Source organism: Amaranthus tricolor, chromosome 17 (genome assembly GCF_026212465.1).
Source record: "Amaranthus tricolor cultivar Red isolate AtriRed21 chromosome 17, ASM2621246v1, whole genome shotgun sequence".
NCBI classification, from domain to species: Eukaryota; Viridiplantae; Streptophyta; class Magnoliopsida; order Caryophyllales; family Amaranthaceae; genus Amaranthus; species Amaranthus tricolor.
In genome coordinates this window covers 7,465,820-7,490,569 of record NC_080063.1, presented here as the reverse complement: position 1 = coordinate 7,490,569, position 24,750 = coordinate 7,465,820, and the positions used below count along the sequence as shown (strand labels likewise).

Sequence of the window (24,750 nt, the reverse complement as noted above, 5' to 3'; positions counted from 1 at the left end):
CTCAGAAGATTTTCAAAGCTCAACAAGATCAGAGACTTATCCAATTTCTGATGAAAATCAATGAGCACTTTACTCATGTCAGGAGTAGCATCCTGATGCAACAGCCTCTTCCACCTGTCTCTCATGCTTATAGATTACTTGCACAAGAAGAGAAGAACTACTTTACTCATGCTTATAGCTTCTTCATCACGGGTATATTTTAAGGTATTACCCGATTCGTTGTCCGATGTCCGCCCATGAACAACTCTACTCTATCCACAAGGTTTGCAACAAGTATTATGTGTCACAATGAGTATAATATGCATGGCTTTAAAAATGGGTTAAAAAAGAGTGTTACATGGGGAGAGAAAATGTATAGATGACATAAAAAGATAAGTTGAATATGTGGATGAAAATAAAAAAAATAATGTGGGTCTTAACCAAATATAGAATGAAGCAAATCCTATAGGATGTACTAAAAATAAAATTATCGCAATATATATGGGACGGAGGAGAGAGTACGTGACACATGTGATCAGCTGATTCAGCCTATAATTCAACCCAACTCTATCTTAAAATAGTTGCGTTAATTTAATTCAACGATTTGGAACAAAAACCATTAACTCAACGCTTAACTACCAATAAATCAACAGTTAGTATAACTGCCCGTAAATTTGTAACACATGATAAAAACATAAAATAATATATTTATTTATAACGAAAGCTGATTACTTATAAGACTGATACTTTAGTAATATGAGTAATACTTATATTTATTTATAAAGGAAACATTTCATTCGTTAACGATAAGCAAGTAATTTCAAAATCAAAATAACAACATTATTCTCCAAATTATGGGATATTATATGTTATCTAACTAAACATATTATTACTATTATATCAAACACACTTTTTACATTAAATATTAAATGCATTCCCAATTCGACTTGGCAGTATCCAAATGCCTCTTCGCCTATTTTTTAGTTGTGCTACTTAATCATCAAATCATAGTGGACGATATCTTCTTCATCCCTATTTTGGAACAGGTTTAAAGAACAAAATTACGTTCATCTTACATTGAGTATACATATCACATAATATAATTAAACATACAAGAACAAAAATATAATTAACAGTTAATAATTTCTGAGTTTTGCTTGAGATCCTAAATTATTAGTATCATATTAATACTTTTAATCCTCCCACAACAACTCAAATTGTAAAGGTCTGAAGTCATCACCTTAGCTTCAACGTTTGCAAGCGTGCCAAAACAACCTCACCAGACACCATATTTGCATGTTATCTCCAGAAAAATGAGTAGAACGCACACTCTCACCTGGCCGGAGTCATAATTCAAGAAGAACGCTCACCACAAAAGGACTTGTACTTTTCATCTGGCTGTTATCTGTATCATGCGCCACATAGGTGGGTTGGCACGTTCACCCCCACTGGAATACTCAAGATGACCAAAATTCATGAAGTTTGTATATTCCTTACTACACCATTCTTGGAGTTTATTGTTTATTTGCAAAATTCTTCACTTTCATCAAATTTTCTATATTTGTTCAATATCAACTAAATACTTTATGATTTATCTTTACTTATTTGTTACTATTATTAATGTTTCTATTATTATTATTATTATTATTATTATTATTATTATTATAGTAATAGTAATTTTAAGTTTTATAAACAATCTTTCTAATTTATAGAAGTCTAATCCACAAACACTGAGTAGTCATTAACAGTCAAACTTTGTTAATGAGTTGCTCAACATTTGAACTTTGTTACTTCCCCGTTTCATGTTGTTCGCACCAAATCAATGTTTACACTATTATGGTAATATACATATTTCGGTTATTATACGAGAAAAAAATATAGTCATGTGGAATCTTGTTTTATTCGTCTCGTTATATATTTTTATAATTTTAAAATTTTATAACTTTAGATATAAATAATATGACAAATTATTTTTCATTTTGGTTTGTCCCACATAGTTTGCATTATTTCTCTTTTTCAATAATGGTCATACCGCCTTTTTTAACTATCTTTTAATTTCATCCACACAATTCATTTTCTCTCTTTATTTATTACCACTTTCTCAAAAATAACTAATTTTATTTAATACTCCCTCCGATCTTATGATATAGTCCCATTTCCTTATTTGGCAAAACCTTTGAATTAGTCCCATTTCTATTTTTGGCAATCCATTTTTACTTAAATACCCTTAGTTCACACACGTAATTACGATTTTACCCCCCGTGAACCCTACTAACCTAAAATAATTAACAATCTAACCTCACCTTAATCATTCCCTCCCTTTTATAATCCCCTACTCTGTCTCCCTCCCTCTCCCTCCCTCTCTCTCATCTTCATCCTCAACCTGTGTATAACTCTTCGTGTTCTTCAATGATCTTCATCTTCATCCCCAAGAATACCTTGGTTTACGGTTTATTATCTTCATCTTCATTTTTTTTCCACCTTCTTCGTCTTCTTTGAAACCCTAATGCTTTTAGGGGTTTTTTAAATCTGTGTTTTTTCCCATCTTTTCTGGGTTTTTTCGAACATGGCCTCACCAACGTCTTGTCTTTCTTGTTTGTCTTCGTCCTAAGAAAGTGATCCTACGATTGGATCTCCTAACCCGTGGTTCGATTTCTACAATCGCCTACCTACGACTTCTGATGAAACGGATCCTAACAGGGGAAGAAGTATAACTTCTGAGGATGAAGAAATACAGGGAATGTTTGATTTACAACTGGATCTTCAAGATCTATACATTGAGAACTTGTTCCCTTCCTCAGATGAAGAATCGTTGGATGATGATGATTTGGTGTCTGATTTTGATGTTCGAGGCCCATTTTCTCGTATGGATACATCTTTCCTGTATGACTAATGATGATTTTGTTTATGTGCTATGTATGGTATGCATGTCTTTCGTGTTCTGTTTTTGTTGCCCTATGATTTTTTTTTTGAGGGTAAACAATTGATTATAGCTACAAAATCCCTAAATCCATTCATTTTGCCACCAATCTAGGGTTTTCAGTTCATAAGCCACCAAACATTATGTTTAGGAGGCTATGTTCTTACCAGATGTAGGAGGCAATTAGTATGGTATTTGGGTTATCTGTGATGAGTTCAATTTGTATCTCTGAGATGAATTTGTTTTTCATTTTGTTTTTGAAGCCATCAATAAATTGTTACATGACATTTCCTTCTAAATGTTTACGGCTAAACATCTCCCCTATTTAATTTCTACATCATGTTTAGACCTAAACATTTGCCTTACACTGTAACCCAAAAGTGAGTACAAAAGGTAACCCAAAAGTATACTCATGTGTGTCATATTTACATGTTGCTGGTGTTCATGCTGGTGATTCTTCTGTTGTTGCTTCTGTTCTTGCTGGAATATACGTTGTTGCTTCTGTTGTTGCTGGAATATACTCATGAAGTTCATGGAAAACTGATTCGTCTTTCATCCCTAAGTAAAATAAAATGCCCTCCAATGTTGTTTTATCCACCTTTGTTTCCAGATATCTTAGTGCCTGGTAAATTGTTTCCTGCTGTACCCCCAAACCAATGTGGGAGTCTCCCTTCCCTTTCAAGCTTTGCTTTGCTCATGTGTGGAATTGCGTAATCCATACCACCTAGTTTCTTAATAACTTCAATTTTACATGATTGTAATGTGATCCATACATTCTTCAGTGCATTTGGTGTCAGATTGTCAAATGCTGTAGTTACTGCCTCAAGTAATTGTGCGTAGTTGTATGCTGATTTTTGATGCTGTAAAGATTGTATTGACCTAAAGAACCCTAAGTCAAGCACATTCAAATCCGGTGAGTTAGGAGGTTGTTTCACTAAGTGGAAGTTAAATCCATCAAGTGTAGCCACCTCTCTAAACACCTCATCATCATCTAAAATGTGTGGTTTAGCATTGTCCTGTTGAATGAAAATTGTTTTGCTTAAATGTGATGGCCATTTAATTCTAATTGCTGGTAGTATCTTTTGCACAATCATGTCTCTTGTGTGTTCTTTAGTGATTGATTGTATTGGTTTGGTCTCTGGCTCTCCTCTCTTCCTGTTTTTGAACTCCTTTGTGCTGCCACTTCATGTGTGAAAGGAAAAATGCCTATCTTTGAGTCTTAGTAAAATTATCTACATCTTTTTTTTTCCCATTGTATATACTGTGTTGAAGTTGGTGGAAATTAAATGAAGTGTCTGATATCTTCACTTAATGCTGTCTTATATACATAATTTTCATCTGTTTTGGTGGCAATTTTTTTCATTTTTGGCGCCATTGACATTAATTTTTTGGTTTCCCTTTACTGTGTTACTAATTGTCAACTCATTTGATCCATCATGTCTCCATTTCCCTTTGCTGTATTTATCTTCTAATCATGTCTGGCTTCTTTTCATTTTTTTTCAATCTTCCAGTATCATTGTTTTCCCTTGATCAACTTATTTTTGTTCCAGTGTCATTGATGGCTTCCTTTCAAAATGAAACATTTAGATTTTTTGTAGTTATTTAATTAATTTTCAACACTAAATGCATACCGTGTTTGTTTTTTTATAAATCTGAAGTCAACGAAAGATTTAATATCCGTATGCGCATGTGGCGAGAGGGTTGCTCGTTTTTAATTGCCGTTCAAAAAACGTTGAAGAAATCAAGGAAGTATTGAAGACTTAGCTTATTTTATGATTTTGACGGTTTTTGTAATTTATTTGATGTAATTTTATGTAATTTAAATTAACTAGTTTAATGGTTGTTTAATTATAAAAAATTCGGAGATGTATTAATTTCAATTAAAGCTCAAACAATGTCAAACCCAATTTTCCCTCCAAAATTCATTCTATGTACTTTATTAATCAAAAAGAGGGAATCATTAATAATTAATCCACTTACTTAAAAATACCCAACTACCACCTTTTACATGGACCCCACACAACCCTTAATATGCGTGCCCAAGGAAATGGGACTATATCATAAGATCGGAGGGAGTACAATTTAAAAAGGACATAATAGTATATGCTACTTCACATCTAAGTCTCTTATTTTCGTTTTTCAAGCAACAAATCCTTTTTTCATAGATTTTAATGTCACTAATAACTTGCTTCTCCTTCTTGGAAATTAGCTCAATATAAGTTAAATGTGTAAATAAATTGAAAGAAATAGTGTGGTTTATTGCCAAAAGTAGAATTGTAACAATTTTTATAGAATAGACTAAGAAGAGAAATGTTGTTAACACCTTTGACATCACAAATTTTCATTTAAATTATGAGACAATATTGAATTGGGTTAAATAACACAATTAAATTAATTAAAACACTTCTTTTGTACTTAAAATACTCATTTTTTGTTTTCTAATATTTAACATTATTTTAAATATTAAAATTGACACTTTAAATATAGGAAAATGATATATAGTCCTAATGACTGTATATAAGAAAGAATCTTGTATTTCATTTATGTTATTTAATACTCCCTCCTATTCATTTTAGGAGTCTCATTTGACTTTTCACGGATTTTAAAGAGAGTCAAAAGTGGGACCCTAAGGGTAGGAAAGAGAGTGATATTATGAATTTTTTAATATAAGGGAGGAAAATTAGTATGGGTAATGGAGGGTATAATTGTAAATAGGATAAAGTTACTAAGGGCATAAAAGTCAAAAACCCATACCAAAAAATAGAAATGGAACAATTAAGGTGACTTGACCATAAAAGAAAATGAGACACATAAGCTGAATAAGAGGGAGTATTGTTTTTGCTTTGAAAACATAACAATTTAATTATACTTTATCAGTTTACCATTTATTCTTTCTTGAAATGTTCAATAATTGTATAAAATATTAACTGTTTTCCAATTTTTAGATTAAAAACTCTTAAAAGTTAAAATTATTAATAATAAAGAGAATTTATTAACTTTTATGTATAATCTTATGGACTATAAAATATCATTATTCTTAAATATAAAACAAATAAAATACTTTAATTTATTTAAAAAAGTTATTTAAAACTGTCTCACCGCAAAAAGTTGCTCATGTCACATCACGTGTGATAGAGGGACTACTACTTGATAGTTGGAATATTAAGTCGATAAATAATCATATTGAGGTGCATTTCAGCCACTGGCTCACCATGACTGAATCATTCTTTAATAATTCTTAATCAATTATCGTAATTTGATTTTTAATTAATCACCGTGATTTGAAAATAACCATAAAAAGACAAAAAAAATAATATTAAAATAAACAAAATCAAAAAAAATAAATTAAAATCATCAAACTCTCGCTCTATTATATTCTACCACATAAGAATGATTTATTAATCTCATAAATAATGGCTTCTTTTTCTAATAAGACATCCTCATCATCCTTCACTCCGGACTACTTCCAAAATTAGTTTGTCGGTCCCAGATTCTAGCGCCGCCATTGTTGTATTTGTCTCACCTGAATCAGAACATCACTCTTAACATTTGTATTCATGATTCATCATACAATGACGACTTCTAATCTAACCCACATCAATTTGATCACCACGAGAAAATTCCACATTATAAACCCATCATTCTCCATTGATAATCCTTCCAAATTTTCTACCTCCAAAATCGTAAACTACCCATATTTCCTCATTTCCAAAACAAAATCGACCCCATTCAGACTCATTTCAGAAAATGTAGCACATTTTCCTGTAATTTGTTGTCTGGGAAATCAAATTGATCATTCCCAACTTCCTCAAGATGAGAAAAAACAAGAAAAAAAGAGCTTTTGGGCAGCTGTTAGTCTTATAATAGGAACAGCCGTGGGTCCAGGAATGTTGGGTTTACCATCAGCAACCATAAAATCAGGGCCATTACCATCCACCATTGCCATTTTACTTTCATGGGCTTATGTTACTTCCTCCATAATTTTAGTTGCAGAGCTTAGTTTTGCTACAATGGAGGAAGATGGGGTCAAAGAAGTTAGCTTCACAGGGATAGCTTCCAAAGTCTTTGGTATCCAATTTGGTACATTTGTCTCGATAGTCTATGCTAGCCTCAGTTTTTCTCTTCTTGTTGCTTGTGTTTCTGGTATTGGCTCTATCATTTCTCAATGGTTTCCTACCTTAAATAATATCACATCTCATAGTTTATTTCCTTTAATTCTTGGATGTATCATTTGGTTTCTACCATTTCAAGCAATCGATTCGACGAATCGATTTCTATGTTGTGTGATGCTTATTTCAATCATAACTTTGGTGGGTATTGGTGTTTCAATTGCTAGATCTAATCTTTTAGTTTCTATGTCCAATTCATGTTGGGATTTTTTGACTATACTTCCTGCAATTCCTGTTACAGTTCTTACATTAGGGTTTCATGTTATTACCCCTTTTATCTGTAAAATTGCTGGTGATACAATCCATGATGCTCGAAAGGCGATTCTCGTTGGTGGAACTGTTCCTTTGCTTATGGTTTTATCATGGAATTTTATTGTGTTAGGACTTGCTGGATCTGGGAAAGCTCAATCATCTTATTTCCTAGAAGATCCTATCAAATTACTGCTGTCTGTCAAGTCTTCTGCTTTGCTTGCTGTCCAGGGATTTGCATTTACTGCTTTGGCTACTAGTTTTATTGGTTATGCTGTTAGTTTTCCTAAACAATTGATTGACACATTGGAGTTGATTTTTGGGTCTAGTAATCGGGGAAAAGAATCAATTAGGGAACCTAAAAGTGGAGACGTAGATAACGATTCAAGCTTGAGTAGAATGAGGTTTAGTAGTTTTGAGGGATTGATATCTGTTGCTGTGCTTGTTATTCCAGTTCTTGTTGCTTCCTTTTACCCATCAACATTTTCAAGGGCTCTAGATTTTGCTGGGGTTTATGCAAATTGTTTTCTATTTGGTATTCTTCCTCCAGCAATGACATATATTTATAAATCCAGGAGAAAACTCAGGTACTATTGGTGCTATCGTTTTTATTTCATTAATAGAAGTCAGCTCTAAAGCATGGGAGGTTCTGAGCATGTTCAACATGTTTGACCGCATAATGTCCAATATTAAATTACGTAGTATATGTTAAATGTTTAAAGAAATATATCGTAGTTTTTGAAATTGCAAAGGGCCTTCAAAAAAATTTTCAATTTTTGCTCCGCCCCTACTCTAAAGGTTTTGAAGATAAAGAAGCAGAATGGAAAATAAGCAAATAGAACATTGCAACTCTAATCTGTTGTTAAATCTGATCATCTAAGAAAGTTCTGGAAGATACTTTTTGTTTCGCTTTGAGCTTTGTTCTAGTGGTTTGTTTTAGAAGTTATGAATAGGATTAGGGATGTGTTCGGCGTAGCAGTTCATGTATTGTTGTAGTTTAATGGGGTTAAAACACTAATTTACAAAAAAAATGTCACTATTCGTTAAAGTAGTAGTTTTTAAGTAGTATTCTAGAGAATTGGTTTGTTGTAGATGTTTAGAACGTTAAAACTTATAGCATTCCAAAATCAAACTTAGCTATTTAATATCTTCTCAGTATTTTCTCAACAGATTATATTCCAACTAATATAACTGGTACTTTTACTGAACATTATTAATGTACACAACTAAGCTAAATAAGCTACAATTTTACATCTACAACTACCCACAAGCCACAACTACCACTATCTAGACAACTACCTACCGCGGCACTGCTACTTAATGGCGAACAACACTAGATGATATCAATTTTTTTAACAAGTTTGAACTAAACTAGACGCAGGTTTGTCTTGCGCAATCACATAACTGTAGAAGGAGCACGCTTGTTTATTCGAGTGAACAACACTCTATCTAGTATACATCTAGTTTATAAGATTGATCAATGAATTAATAGGGTCTGAAGACACAAATGCTCTGAACAAATTTGTTTGAATCCACAGGTCTTCTTTGCCCGGAGGAGATTTAGTGCTTTTCCTACTCTTCAGCATTGCCGTCATACTGAGCATCTGGCATTAGATAGATGTTCGTGTTCATAACTTAATCAAGCAAAATTCCAAACACTTTCGGTGATAAAAGTCTAGATTAAAAGCTCATGATGCTGAAGACTGCATAGAGATATTTCAGCAAGGTAACTTAACAAATGATGTCCCTTTGAAATTGTTCAATTGATTTCTCTGATATAAGTTCTGATATTCTGTGACTGAGTGTAATGGTTGCTCTTTGAATCTGCAATCATCTGTTTTTCAGTATTTGCATTGATTAATTGTTGTTGGGTTAATCCGATTACAATTACACTATCTCTTATTTCGATGGGTTCGAAGATTCATAGTTCTTTAATTGTAGATTATACTGGACTATAATATGACTCGTTAAAATATGTGCACGTGTCATTTATGAGAAGTTGCTGATGTTGTTTTTTTACCAAGGGTCGATTGAAAATAATATTTTTGTTATTACCAACAATGGTAAGGTACTTACATCCGCCACCCCCCACACCCCATAGGCCCATAGGTGGAAGCTATTGTGATTTGTGATAAATTGGGTCAAAGGGTCCAAGGGCATTATCGATATTTTACTATTAGTTTTCTTCCTATTTTTTGTTAGTTAGGATAGCTGTTATTTTTAGTAATTATTTGTTGGGCTTAGGCTTATAAACAGCCAGCCTTGTAATGTTTAGGTAGCTTTTGGGATTGGAATAATAAGCATAGGAGTTGGAGGCAGACTCAAACTTGCCTTACATATTATATTCTTGGCGTTAATCTTTGTCACTGTCTTGGCCAATCTATTACAACTATTTAATGGTATTGGGGTAATGGAGTGTTGTGGGTTAATCCCGTTACAACATCATTTATCATGTTATTTGATTGTTGCTCGTATTTGTTACAACGCGCATAGTTGAGATTCCCGACAATTCATAGCAATATATCACGCGTTTAACTTAACGCCGGGCTTATTTTCATAAAAACAATGAAAGCAATATTCATTCATTTCTTAAGGCATGTTTGTCATGCATGTAAGTTGTACAAATTGATCAAGAATCGATTACGCTATTCATTTCTTCAGACATTTCGTCATGAATTTATCTGTACACATAATCAAGATCAAGCTAGGCCTTACTTCTCAATTTGTGAAGAAGAAGAAGAAGGGCAAGATCCATAATTATAAGCCGCATAAGCTCCAATAGCGGCAATCACTGCAACTGCAACTCCAATACTCAGGGACACCTTCTTCTGTGCTTGCAACCTTTTTAGGGAGCTTCCTAACCCAAAAATGTGGTCGTCCTTCGGCTGATCATCAGAACGAGTATGTGCTCCTTTCGTTTCTAGTTTTTTCTCCTGCTCGGTTTGGGAAGTATGTGCTCCTTTTGTTTCTAGTTTTTTCTCGTGCTCGGTTTGGGGAATATGTGCTCCTTTTGTTTCTAGTTTTTTCTCCTGCGCAATTTGGGGAGTGATTTTCTTCGGCATCGTCACATGAAGTTCGTTGTTAGTGAATTTTGCTCGAATGTCATTGATGTCACAGCCATCTGGTATCTTTGATTCTTTGTGAAACTTTTTAGTTTTTGTTTTTCCTCCTTCAGTTACTTGCATCTCTCCACTTACTTTTAGAACTCCATTGTTATTCACTTGAACTCTTAGTTGATCTTTCTTGAAACCTACACATTTAAAGGCATAATGATATCAATTTTTGATAAAATATATAATATGATCATACACCAACAATTGTCATCATCATCCTATTCTGTATATCTCGCTCATAGAAGCTATGATCGATATTACTCGGTGAACTAAGTTGTGATTAACTTCTTTATATATGCATAAGACTTATGAGCTCAATGCAATTTTCCCATACTATGAAATGTGCATATAAATGAAAGTAAAATAAAATTATCAAAGACTCGGACATACCTGGGAGACGGAATACTAAGGTCGCGGGTTCTTGCTCTTTCCGCCATTCACAATAAGGTTCAAACTCGATGGAGGGGGGTGCCGAAATGGTAGAAGTCTTGGTGTTGGTTGCCATTGGTTTTGGTTTTTGTTTAGCTTAGCCTTTTCAATATTGAAGAGGTGTAATAGCTATTCCAATGGATGTGATCTTGTGTAGGAACAAGACAACTCTTCCCTTTTATATGCAAGGTTGAAAAGGGCATCTTAAAGGTCTTCCATTCAGAATTCCTCTGAAAAGAATAAGGAATCATTCCTCTTTTGCTTTCTTAAGTTTTAAGTTGCTTTGTTATGTCTTTTGCTGCTATTAGCCTACTTTCTTATGCATAGGCATACAATATTCCTTTACATGCTTACTCTCAAGTCTCAACCAGGGCCGGTTCACGGTAGCCGACCACCTAGGGCCCTAAGAAATAAGGGGCCTTAAATATTAAGTGGTTCTATTCAAGTTCGGCTCTAAGCAACACCTTTTAAGTGATTTGTTTGTAAACCGTTTTTTATATTAAAGTATATAATGTTACAATACATTTTATTTTGAATTATTTTCCTTGAAAGTGGTAAAATTTTTATCTTTAAATATATTGAAAGGCCTCATTTTAAAAGACATCACTAAAATAATTAGGGCTTTAAAAATCTTTGTTTCACCCCTGCTCTCTATATGTCTTCTTTTGAAAATTGTACTATTTTCTTCTGTTCCGTAGGAATTGCAACAGAGTATAACATTGGTTCTTTGGATTGGTAGGGTAGAAAGGTGTGCTTTACAAGAAAGTGAAGGAATGTCTAAACGTGATGAAAATATAAGTTAAATGTGTAGATTGAAATTAAAGAGTGAGTCATAACTGAAAATAGAATTATGGCAAATTCTATGAGGACGGACTAAAAAAAATCACAAATTTTTGTGAGAGACAGTCTCTTTATATATTTTTTAAAATATTGTAAGTAAGCATTAAGAATGATGTAAGTAGACATTAAGAATACGGTAAGTAAGCATGAAGTATAATGTAAATAGGCATTAAGAATACGATGAGTAGGCATTACATTTTAATGGACTGGACTTGAGATACGTCTCTCAAAGAAACAATCTCTCGAGAGATTAACTGAAAAAAAATGGTTGCAATTTTCGTTAGACAATCTATCAAGTGACTCTTGTCCAATACTCCTAATTACTATCTTTTCATTGCAGACTTATGACTTCATATTTGTGAATTACTCAGAATTTAGTGGAATTTTTCATTCAGAATTAATTGAAAGGTAAAGTAGAAACTGTGAAAATTCAACAAGAACGCACTGGATTGTTAAAACATATTTGAATAGAAAATCGACCTTTGTTTTAGTGGGAAGGCGAGTATCAAATTTTAGGTAAGATTTTAGTAGTTTTTTTTTTTATTCAGCCTACACATTAATCAAAAAAACAAATTAATTTTTATGGAAATTTTATGTAGTTACTTTAAGTTTTTGTTTTTTTCACATGGTAAATAATTTTCTTTTTATTTACATGGTGATTCCAAACTTTCAACTTTTTCATATGGTGGACAAAATGTTAATTTCTTTGTTAATTTAAGTGCTCATTTCAAACAAGTTTTTAAAAAAGTGTTCCTTAATAATGATTGGGGCGGTTGTTTTTTATGTAATAAAGTCGTTATAATGGATAATAATAATAATGTAAATTTAACAAAAATTTTAATCTTTTATCTACCAAGTAGAAAACTTAAAAGTTTAGGGTCATTATAGAAATAAAAAAATATTCATTCACCATCTGAAAAAATCAAAAACTTGAGATCACTATGCGAAATTTTTAGTTAATTTTTATGTATATTACTTGCATTTCATCTGAAAGATTTACGTGAATTATGATATGACTGTAAGCAAGAATCTCTCCCTCCCTCTTGATTGTGAATTTAAGGGTTTTTTTGGGCAAATCACAATGTGAGGTGAGAAGTTTTTTTGAGATGAGACTTTGAAGTTAAATGTTAGATTTTTTTTGGGCATATTTGGTATGATAAGTGGAAATGTAATGTAAAAGGAATGTATAAAGAGAGATATGGATGGTGTTAAGTATTATTATTATTATTAATTGTTTCGTATTAAAAAAATGTAAGGAAATGAGAAAAAAAGAGAGAACCAAATAAAAAGAATTTGTTTCGGTGAAAAATAAATGGTAACAATTAAGAGGTATCTATTACCTTTATGCTCTTAGTTAAGACTTTTGGCTAAAGTCTCGACTTGAAATACTTTCCCCATAAGGGCATTTTTGTTGGGGACTTTACTTGAAATTGCCCAACCTTGAATCTATCCGGGTCCTAGGACAAACTAATTCGAAAAATTGTCAATAAATTGTTATTTGCTAATCATCAGTTTAAACTTTTTGTTGAGGAGGCATAAAAATATATTCCGAGGTTGCAACTAACAACTTTCTTTGACACAATGAGATTCATTGCAAATACAATGGGAGATCAATTGTTAGTTTGGAAAAAGTTCAAATGAGGTATTTTTAACTCTTTCTATGTAAATTACAATTTTTAAGTTCCATTGGCATTTTTTTTTATATTATATTTGGGAATAATAATTTTATTTGGAAATTCAGAATTGACTCAAATTTATTGTTTGACAAATTAAAAATTTTCAAATTTGAATTTGAATTAAATTCCACCATTATTTTTAAAGAAGTTAAAGTTGAGAATTTGAGAATGACTATCCAAACTTTGTTATTTTCAAATCTTCATTTATTGATTTCATAATTGAAATTCATAATTTAAAATAAAATATTTGTTCCCAAACACTACATTAAATACTTTGATTTTACTTTTATCCTGGTTAAGATTATGAATTTCGCATTGTTGTTGCCACTTTGGTTTAACTTCCGGCCTTTTGAACTTGACCTTTAAGAAGTTATTAAGAATTGCTCATACAATTCAAATCTTTATGCCGAAAATTGTTAAGTGTACATTTGAATTTGACTTGGAATAAAGAAGAGTGGTATTATCCAACTTTAAATTTGTATAAGGCGACCTTTTAGAAAGGAGTTCAAGAACAAATCCGCCTACAATTAATCCAAAGCAAAATATATCATACTAATGCAAATCATTATGACTATTAAACCAAATAAAAATGTTTATAAACCACACTAATCAACCACAAAAAAGTCAGAAATTTTAGTATCAATCACTAATTATACATTATATAATCTAATAAAAAGACTAAAAATTCCAAAAGTGATCCTTACAGAAGTTTGCCACATGGAATGCAACTGTTAGTTGAATTGAGATTATTTGGCAAGTATACAAAATAAATATATTAAATTTAAATAATTCCTACCAAAGTTAACATCAAAATATTCCTTAATATACAAATAATATATCACAATAAGATAGTGTTTTATAAAAAATATTATAATTATATACAAATAATAAGAAATCACATCTTAATCTAAACTTTTTTTCTATATGTATACAATGCATGAGTTTCTAAATTAGCCTTTATATAATGCCTTTACACTTAACCAATTACACAATTCATTGAAACTTATAAAATCAGAATGCTATACAGAACAATCCTGACTTTCCAGCATAAGTAGAACTGCTACCATCCCTATATTTATAACCCACAAAAGCTCCGATTGCCACCATTGTCACAACTCAAAACAACAATCCCAAATCCTAAAATCATCTTTTGTTTTTCTGGCCCTCGCCCCACATCACTTCCCTGCTCAAACACCCGTCCCATATCACCATTTTTAGTTTTGCTACATTTTGTTACTTGTTCATTAAGGACCAGAGCCTTAGCCTCAGCCTCAGCCTCAGCCTCGGACATTTTTATTTTTAGAGTATATAATATATTCTGAAGCCTTAATCATCAGCACAGCTTAAGCTGATGATTGAGGCTTCAAAATATGTTATATATTCTAACGCGCCTCCTCAGATCACACGAGAGTCCATTGGGCTAAAAGTGTGGATGCGCATAGGCGCTGAAAGTGAATATTTCACTTTAAATCAGGGGCGTGGTTTAACATTTATCAGTGACATTAGATTGAGGACTTGGTGATCTCAAAACAGGCTGCTGCTGTGTGACTCCAGGAGTTGAATCTCTGTCTTTCTTTTGTATTTTAATTTGAAGAGAGCCATTGCTGAACTTAGCAGGAATGGTGTTTGTATCACAACTTGGTGCTGGTTTTATTTCCTTTATAAATGGGGTCTTGTTTTTTCCATCTGTAGTTGGTCTTTCTCTTATTTTTAGGGTTACTTCTTTGTTTGCTTGAACCCTAAGTTGTTCCTTTTTAAACTCTGCACAATTATATGAAATTTTATTAAAAACAAAGATGCTATAAAGTTTGAATTTTTGTATTCGGGATAGGTTAAAGAATCCATATAGAAAAGGGTAAAAAGAAAATAAAATTTGTACCATAAAGGTAAAAAGAAAATCAAATTCATGCTATAAAGGTAAAAAGGAAAATACTCGACCGCTAAGCTAAACTAAGATTCTCAATACAATTTGAGTTTTTTTTTTTTAATTATGATATGGTTGTCATTCAAGTCTCTATTTGTTTTGTTCTAATTATGATATGGTTGTCATTCAAGTCTCTATTTGTTTTGTTCTAGCAAAGTGATACATATATATAAAGAGTAAGGAAGGTTCGTACAAGTAAATGATAGAAGAAATTAATTACTCCATGTAGGTGGTGAGAATCAAATTCATATCACAAAGGTAGAAAAGCACTCGACCACTAAGCTAATTCAAGATTCTCAATACAATTTGAGCGTTCTTTTAATAAATGATATAGTTCTCATTCAAGTCTCTATTTTATTTTGTTCTAACAAAATAGTACATGTGTAAGGAGTAAGGAAGATTGGTACAAGTAAAGAGATAGGGAATTGATCATTTTTGTAGATGATGAGAATCAAACTCATATTATAAAGGTAAATTGGAAAAATCTCCGACTATTAAACTAACCCAAGATTCTTAATACAATTTGAATTTTTTTTGTTAAATAATGATATGGTTGTCATTAAAGTTTCTATATGTTCGGTTCTAGCAAAACTGTATATATGTGCAAGGAGTAAGGAACATCCATATAAGCAAAGGGATAGGAAATTAATCCTCTCTATAGATGGTGAGAGTCAAATCCACATCATAAAGATAAAAAGGAAAATCCTCAACTACTAAGCTAACTTAAGATTCTTATTACATCTTGAATTATTTTGTTTATATATGATATAGTTGCCATTTAAGTCTCTATTCGTTCGATTTTAGCAAAATAGTACAACTCGAGTTTTGTTTAATAAATGATATGATTGTCATCCAAGTATCTATATGTTCTCTTCTAGCAATATAGTATTTTTTTCCGTTCCTTTAAAAAGTTCCCTCAATAAATGTTTACGAGAATTAAGAAAAATAAAATCTTTTAGATGGTGGTCAGTGGATATATTATTTATGGAGGAATAGTGGGGATCATAAACATTAAAAAATATCAAAAAAAATTCTCACAAAAAATATTTTTATAATGTCAGTTGAAAACATGTGAGGACCAGAAGCAATATAAAAGTATTAAAATGAAGTTAGTTGAAGATATATGAAGATTAAAAACATTATTAAAATATTAAAACGAGAATAGACAAGGTTAATTGTTCAAAATTTGTGATATAAATAGAAAGATTCTTTATAGGAACTGTTGTGCGACAGCGGAAGCAAAGATCGAAAAACAATAATGAAACAATAAAGATTCAAACAAACAATAAAGAAAATCACACCGAGAAATTAACGTGGTTCACTATCAACGTGATAGCTACATCCACCAGCACCGAGAATAAACTTTTCACTATAAACCGGGAGATTACAAGATGAACACGAGAAACCACAACAATGGATCTCCAAGCTTTTTCTCTCTTAGTTTTCCTCACTTTGTGTTTTGCGTTGCATCTACTTTATAATTCTAATTACATGAGGCCTTTATATAGTATACCTCATAATAAAAAGGAATTAGGTTAAGAAAATACAAAAAACCGTCAAATACTAAGAGTAACCGGCCAAAAACGTGCCAAGAAACCGCCATTACGCGAGCCGCAGAGTGAGATCAGAAGCAACTCCGCGCCCCGCGGAGTTCTACGCGTCCCGCGGAGTAACTTGTTCGAGTCACTCTTTTTCAACAATCTCCACCTTGACGAGAACATGTAGTCAACCACTACCTCATCAAACCATAGTGAAGCAAAACCATTCTCAAGCCAAAACCCGATGCAAAGCTCAAGCATAAGCCATACATCCTGACAAGTCTCCAACCAAGACCCATCCCGATAAGTCTTCAACTAAGACCCATCACATACTCGTTTCCAAGTATAACAACTCATAACGCTCAACTAGCATCACAAGTTCACTCATAATGCTCCACCTGCATCACGAGTACACGAGGCAAGCTCCACCTTGAGGTTGTGCACACCTCCACCTGTGAGCTCCCTCACACCGCCCCTAAGGGCCTATGCTAATGAATCCAGCATAGTAAAGAATCTACTAGGACTGTCAGACCATCCTACCTTCTTTACCTCTATCTTCATGTACGTGCATTCCGAATGAAATCTGACCACACTGTGCTTCTCCCAAACATCAAGTACCTGATCACTAAACACACAATCGTAGTACACAAAAGCCAGACAAGGTTGATCACAAAGAACCATCACCGAGATCAAGACATAATCAAACTCAGCGAACACAACCCAAGTTTCAACCGATGTAACAAAGCACTTAATATCATTCCCGTACATAAGAAACACAACAGCTGATCCAAGCAAACCGTAGAGAGAACAAATCTCTACCTGCCAGTGCCCCCACTCAGGTTGAGTCACAAACCTGCAAATGACACTTCTGGCATGCGCAAAACAAGTACACATCACAGCATACTTCAAACACCGAACCATTACTCTAGACATGTAGACCGACTTAGTCTCAAAATGAGGTGATGTAATTGAGCTAAGTAACACTACCAATCCATACAACAGTTCCCACACTCTGCTCATACGTAAAGTCATAGCAAGCCACTGCGCCCGCTCACTATACTCTACAATGTGCTCATAAGTTGGAGGTCCAAGTGACTCCACAAAAATGGCTACCAACCTTGCCAATCCCACAAGGTTCAATGCATAACCTTCCACACTTATAGCAACGAAAACAACACTCCCTACAGCCAACCTATTACACTTCTCGATAACACATATAGGCTTTTCTTGAAACCCTTTAGATCGGCGGAATGTTCCCTGTACTGACTCCTTTAAACTATCCACAGAGATAAAGATAGCACCAGAAATCACAGTCAGAGAGATACCTGGGGTAGCATCAACACCATCAATATGGGGTCGAATAGAGATGGATGAGGAGTTAACCTCATACTCCACCTCAAACTCGGTACCACTATCACCATAACCGGCTGCTGCAAAATACACAACAACACACCAAAGCCCTAACAAGACTCCAAATATGAGATAGCACGATACCCTACTGAGCCACACCACACACATACTGGGCACCTCTAATCCCGTGTGTAAACCCCGATCGAACAAACTAATCCAGTATCTACTCAACAACCAAGTATCAGAGAGCATGCATAAGACTCCCCCTAACAAGGTCCAATTTGCTATTCCTGTAACACCGTTCTGCAATGGTGTTTTCCCATAGGTATAATGCCACAAAATGCCTAAAACACAGAACATAACAAATTCACAAAGCAAACTATCCAAATGTAGCCAACTAACCATCTTACCATACAAGTGATTATGAGCTTCAATGCTAAGCTCACACCCGTGTTTAAACCCAAACACCCAGTGCTTGTCTTCCTCAAGGTAGGCATCCTTGACACATGTAAGACGATTCTCAATGGACAATTTCAGCCCTCTACTTTCACCCATATGACCATGCCTATCATAAATCGTCATCTCGTGGTGACAAGTAGAAGCACTAACTGCAGAACTAGGCAGCGTAATACCCTGAAAGACATACAGGGATTTCACCTTGACACCCTTAAGTATCAAATCCGAACCCTTAAAGAAACTCACTTCCCCATTGCTAAACTCACCCTTGAGCCCCAAACCATCTAAGGTCCCAAGCGATATCAAGTTCTTCTCCAATGCAGGAACATGCCTCACCTTAGTCAAAGTAACCCTTCTCCCATCTCTAGTCCGAAGTCTCATGGAACCAATACCTACTACTTCACATGGAGTACCGTTAGCAATCGTAACTGAAACCCCAAAACAAGACTCATAAGTATCAAACCAATCCCGACGAGGACTCATACGGAACGAACTACCAGAATCAAGAATCCAGCTATCAACCAAATCACTAGATTCAACACAACTAATCAATGCTAAATCTTCCTCCGAATCATAGCTCTTGTTCTGTTTACTTTCGACTACTGTGGCATGAGATTTATTCTTTAATTCTGGACATTTAGACCTAAAATGTCCTGGTTCCCGACAGTGATAACATATTATGGTCTTAGTGTTGCTAGACCCATCTCTACTATTACAAGGATACGACCTAGCACTGTTACTATTGTTAGACCCCTTATTCTTTCTAGAATTTCTACCCGACCTAACAACTAACCCACTGCCATAATTTTCATTATCACCTGTCGCCTTTTGACGCAACTCCCTAGTATAAAGTGCTGCCTTCACTTCTTCTAGGGTCAACGAGTCTTTGCCAACCACAAAAGACTCCACAAAGTTCTCATAACTATTCGGTAGAGAAACAAGCAATATTAAAGCTGCATCCTCATCATCTATCTTAACTTCTAAATTACGCAAATCTAGTAAAATAGAATTAAGATTTTCTAGATGGTCCCTTAATGGCGTACCTGACTGCATCCTGAGGCTAAACAACCGCTGTTTCAGTAGTAATTTGTTGGTTAAAGATTTTGTCATGTATAGTGACTCCAATTTTAACCATAATTCTGCGGTCGTCTCCTGATCAGCAACCTCCGTGATGATATGATCATCAGGACTTAGTAAGATGGTAGAATGAGCCTTCTCTTCCATCACTACTAACTGTTCATCAGTCCATCCGTTTCCAGATCCCGACGTAGACGCCGCACTCTTTGGGATCAACGGACGCCAAATCTGCAACTGCTTTAATAACGCCTTCATCTTAATCTGCCAAAGCCCAAGGCTATTCTTCCCATTAAATTTCTCAATCCTTATTGTACAATCTCCTACCATTGTTTCCTTCAAAAACTCTTCCTAGGATTAAACCTAAGCTCTTGATGCCAATTGTTGTGCGACAGCGGAAGCAAAGATCGAAAAACAATAATGAAACAATAAAGATTCAAACAAACAATAAAGAAAATCACACCGAGAAATTAATGTGGTTCACTATCAACGTGATAGCTACATCCACCGGCACCGAGAATAAACTTTTCACTATAAACCGGGAGATTACAAGATGAACACGAGAAACCACAACAATGGCTCTCCAAGCTTTTTCTCTCTTAGTTTTCCTCACTTTGTGTTTTGCGTTGCATCTACTTTATAATTCTAATTACATGAGGCCTTTATATAGTATACCTCATAATAAAAAGGAATTAGGTTAAGAAAATACAAAAAATCGTCAAATACTAAGAGTAACCGGCCAAAAACGTGCCAAGAAACCGCCATTACGCGAGCCGCAGAGTGAGATCAGAGTCAACTCCGCGCCCCGCGGAGTAACTTGTTCGAGTCACTCTTTTTCAACAGGAACAATATATAAAACAACCTAAAATGACAAATGAAATCAATTTTTAAAAAAAGCGGTATTACATTTCATTACATAGCGGTTGCTTTATAACAAATTTCATGACCTTGTTTTAACACCCCAAGGTAAATGGTAAAGGACACTTTCAATACCCCGCACAGGGCAGGATTTTTTTTTTCCTAAAAGATGTGGACAACCCATACCTATTACCCTCAAGTAAGAAGTAAAGAGGATGCACGCAGCCAAGAAACACCCCAACTGATACCTGCGCCCAGTAGGGGTCGAACCCCTAATCTTCTGCTCAACATGCAGATGCTCTATCTATTGAGCCACAAGCGCCTTTGGTTAAAGAAAAAGTATTAGAAGGAAAAAACAATAACTAGAAGAAAAAATTGATGCTAATAATCGAATTTTTCATCAATTTGCCGCAAATAATTCTACATTTGAATTATTTTATAAAAATCTAATATTTATCATACATTTGCCCACAACATACCATATTAGTAATAATAGATGATAATAATAAGATATGCTGCTAGTAAAGTAAAATAAATGTTGGATTATTCAAACGAGCTAACAGTAAATATTAAATTATTAAAAAATAATCTAAAAGAAAGACAATACGAGATAGATATATATAACTGATAAAAGTTTCACTTCCATCCTCTTTATATATTGAGATTTCCTCTTGGGAAAACTATTCTTCTTTGTTTTCTTTTGTTTCATGTTGCTTTATGTCTTTGCCAATGTTATGGTAATTGGCAGGCAAACTTTCAAGGCAATAGAATATTCTCCTATAGTCCTATCTGTTAAGTTTTATTCGATACTTTTCCAGATGGAAAATTCGTGATCGTCTCATTATAACACGAGTTTATATAATCAATTTATTATTATAATTGGTTAATTTAAGATTGTAAGTGATCACTTTAAAGTTATAATTAATCACTATAAAACTAAAAGAAATAAGACAAAATTATAAGAAACAACCTAATGTATACCCCATTTTTAAAAAACTATTTTATGTAAAATTTTTGCAAAATACTACCTAATATAATACAAATCTTTGCAAATGACTACTTTTAACGAATTTCGTTTGTTGACCGTTAGTTTTACCCGTTGACCATCACGTGAGTCTGACGTGACTAATTAAATCTGTCCTATCTTCTTCAGTGAGCTTCGTTGTTTTCAGAAGCATTATTCAATGAGCTTTGGTTTACTTAACAGGGAGCTGAAAGGAAGGGGTCATTTGCACGCCATCAAAGACAACATAACTATTCCAGAAAAATGGAGCAGCTGATTCAAGACCACTTGTGTCAAGCTTCATAACGTTAATCATGCTAATTGACGATGAAAATCAAAAACTTGAAAATTAATTCAAAACTTGGTCTCCATTCAATTATTAAATATATAGAAGTAATCTAAACATGAAGATCAATTGAAAACTTAAAAATTAACGCAATAAAAGAAGTTAAATAACCTTACGAAAATCAACTTGGAGAATTGAAATCAATAGATTTAATTAACCCTAAAATACAGTGTGTACTGCTAAAACGAAAAAAAATATAAATTAATCCTAAAATACAACAATGAACTAGAAAATCATAATTGAGAAGTAGTATATATCAGTATAGATTAGATCTTTCAAAGAGAGGAAGTAAAGTGGAATAAGGATGCGAAAGTGGGAGTTAGATGGATGATTTGGGTGTTTGAAACAAAGCTTCTGAAAACAACGAAGCTCAATTAAGAAGAAGCAGACATTTATCAAGTCACATGAGTGTCACGTGATGGTTAACGGGTAAAACTAACGGTCAACAAACGGAATAACGTAGTTATTTAGAAAATAGGGTATAGATAAGATAATTTCTTATAATTTTGCCTAAATAATCACTTTAAAATTACATATGTATTTTAAATCAATACAATAAAAATAATTTTACCATACTTTTTGAAAAGGAATGTGGAATAACGGGAAGAATATGTAATCTTTTGATATAGTCTGAACTCTATGATTGATTAAATTCTGTTTTTTTTATTCTGATGAGGTGACTAGCTTTACAAGCAAGAAAATAGAGGTAAGGGGAATTAATCTTTTTATTAATTTACAGAGAATCGAATCTTTATCATAGTGTAAAAGGAAAAAAATTTGGCTATTAGACTAATTTGCGATTTTCAGTTAAATTCTATAAATGAAATAAAAAAATTGACAAAAATATTATTAATTTGGGCTGATTTACTTAATTTAATTATCAATTTGGATTATTTAAAAAGTATTTTTTTAAAAAATAAAAGTAATCTTAGTTATGTGTTGTGTTTGCCCAACAAGTTATTAAGATCTTTAAGAAAATACATAATGATGATGTTTGAAAATTCTAATCTTCATCAGCATTACTTAGGAAAATTCATATTTTGTTATCTTACCAAATTTAGGGGTGTTTGGCAATTAGCTGTTAGCGGTTGACTTTTCAGTTAGCTTGTTTGACTAGTTAGAAGTGTTGGCTATTTTTGTTGGTTTTAAGCTAACTGAAAAAGTCAGCTGTTTGTGGAGATGTTTGGTAAATTTGAAAGTGAGTTAACAAGTTAAAAGCCAACCAAAAAAGCTAGTTGGAGCAACTTTTTCATTTTGGCTTAAAAGTCAGCTTTTCAGCTGCTTTAAAAGTCATTTATCAAACACTTTTTTTGGCTGTTTGACCAATCAACAAGCTAAAAGCCAACCAAAAAGCTAAGCTAAAAGCCATCTACCAAACATCCCCATGATTATTTGGTTGGAAAAAAAATTTAACTTAAATGTAGCAGGATAGTGAGAGAAATATATAAATTAGTTGAAAATAAAGTTTTATGTGTGGATGAAAATTTCAAAAAATATGAATTATACTCATTAATAATAGAAATGAGGTAAATTTAATAACATATTTTCTTCGTTTTGAATTAGTTGCACTTATGGATGGTGACACAAAATTTTAGAAAAGTCATTTTCAATGTTTTTTTTTTGTTGTCTATTTTTAACCTTTTTTGGATAATTGGTGAAAAAGTAATGATGTGATGAGCGAAAACAAAATAGGAATAAACTAGAAAATTTATTAAGTTGCTTTTTGGCAAAGATGAAAAAAGAATAAGTATTGTAAAATAAACAAAAAAGATAATAAATATTTCTTCCGTTCCACAATATTCGCTACATTTTAATAGTAATACTATTTATTTTTTAATTTTGTTTTGATAATTTCGACTCATACATAAAAAATAGTATAGTCATATGAGATTGTTTTATTCTTCTTAAATCTAGTTTTTGATATGTGATTTTAAGAAAGACAGAAAAAGTAATTGGTTGATGCAAGATAATAGAAAACTATTAAAGTTTCAAGAATTGAAAAATTAAGAAATAAAATATTAATTATTTTTAATGATTATTGATATCTATTGAATGAGTGCAAATTAAATGACGTAAGAGAATATCTTTGGGGTTAAAAAGATTGCTTTGAAAATGAATATAGGAAGGAGAGGAAAAAATATATTAATAGGATTTAATTCTATAACCATTAATATATTAAGTATAATTTCCAATAACTACTCTACTTCATAAATATGTTATTTTAGTATGATTTTTCATTATGAAACCTTATAGATTTGGAAGCCATGTGCGGTTGTGCATCCCGTACTAGCAAAACCGCCCCTGGTCAAATTAAAGATATTTAATATCAAAATATATATTGAATAACGTGAAAAAAACGTAGTAAACATTGGATAAAAAAGGATGTAGAACAAATGAAATACTTCAAAAAGAAAGGCGAACAAATTTAGTCAGATTGATTAGAGGTGTTCATTTCAGAGAATGGGTAAATTTTGAGTTAGATATTTTGGATCGGTTTGAAATCGATTTTATGTTCATATTAATTTTTATATAATTATAAATAATTTTTGAAATTGGGTCAAATCAGATTCAGTTATAAAATCGAGTCAATTTCAAATTATCAGGTTAGTTTTGAAAATTTTTAGCCGTGAGGTGGAGGGAGTATAAAGGGTCTGGGTCCCTTGCAGTCAACTCAAGCATGGTAAAGTCAACATGATAACGGTAGTCATCATCTTAGTTGTCTCTTGCTTTAATTTAATAATAATTATTATTAATAATAATTAATAATTAATAATTAAAAACTAATAATAAAAATGTTTAAACTTAACAATAAAAAAGCAACGCCCA

The 24,750-nt window shown here is 32.9% G+C and overlaps 2 protein-coding genes across 3 annotated transcripts; one reads left to right on the top strand and one right to left on the bottom strand.

Annotated features, from left to right (window-relative positions):
- The first annotated feature begins 6,349 nt into the window (after positions 1-6,349).
- On the top strand, positions 6,350-10,117 carry LOC130804486 (uncharacterized). Of its 2 annotated transcripts, XR_009040023.1 has the most exons (3): positions 6,350-7,904; positions 8,856-9,043; positions 9,979-10,117. XR_009040023.1 is itself a non-coding variant. In XM_057668936.1 (2 exons), exons 1-2 carry the CDS (start codon positions 6,457-6,459, stop codon positions 8,929-8,931), a joined length of 1,524 nt encoding a protein of 507 aa, XP_057524919.1. In that variant the 5' UTR covers positions 6,350-6,456; the 3' UTR covers positions 8,932-9,567. The 2 variants fall into 2 exon arrangements, 1 of the variants encoding a protein (XP_057524919.1); XM_057668936.1 differs by lacking the exon at positions 9,979-10,117 and having other exon boundaries at positions 8,856-9,567.
- On the bottom strand, positions 9,869-11,933 carry LOC130804487 (17.6 kDa class I heat shock protein 2-like). Its single transcript, XM_057668937.1, has 2 exons — positions 10,821-11,933; positions 9,869-10,567 (listed from the first exon to the last, which is right to left on the bottom strand). The coding sequence occupies exons 1-2, from the start codon at positions 10,933-10,935 to the stop codon at positions 10,029-10,031; spliced, it is 654 nt and encodes a 217-aa protein (XP_057524920.1). The 5' UTR covers positions 10,936-11,933; the 3' UTR covers positions 9,869-10,028.
- Between the last annotated feature and the right edge of the window lie 12,817 nt (positions 11,934-24,750).

Bases quoted from the DNA above. Each gene is read 5' to 3' on its own strand.
- LOC130804486 (XM_057668936.1), top strand. From the start codon at position 6,457: ATGATTCATCATACAATGACGACTTCTAATCTAACCCACATCAATTTG. The intron at 7,905-8,855 runs GTACTATTGGTG...TTGAATCCACAG, and splicing joins AAATCCAGGAGAAAACTCAG to GTCTTCTTTGCCCGGAGGAG.
- LOC130804487 (XM_057668937.1), bottom strand. From the start codon at position 10,935: ATGGCAACCAACACCAAGACTTCTACCATTTCGGCACCCCCCTCCATC. The intron at 10,568-10,820 runs GTATGTCCGAGT...TTAAATGTGTAG, and splicing joins CTTAGTATTCCGTCTCCCAG to GTTTCAAGAAAGATCAACTA.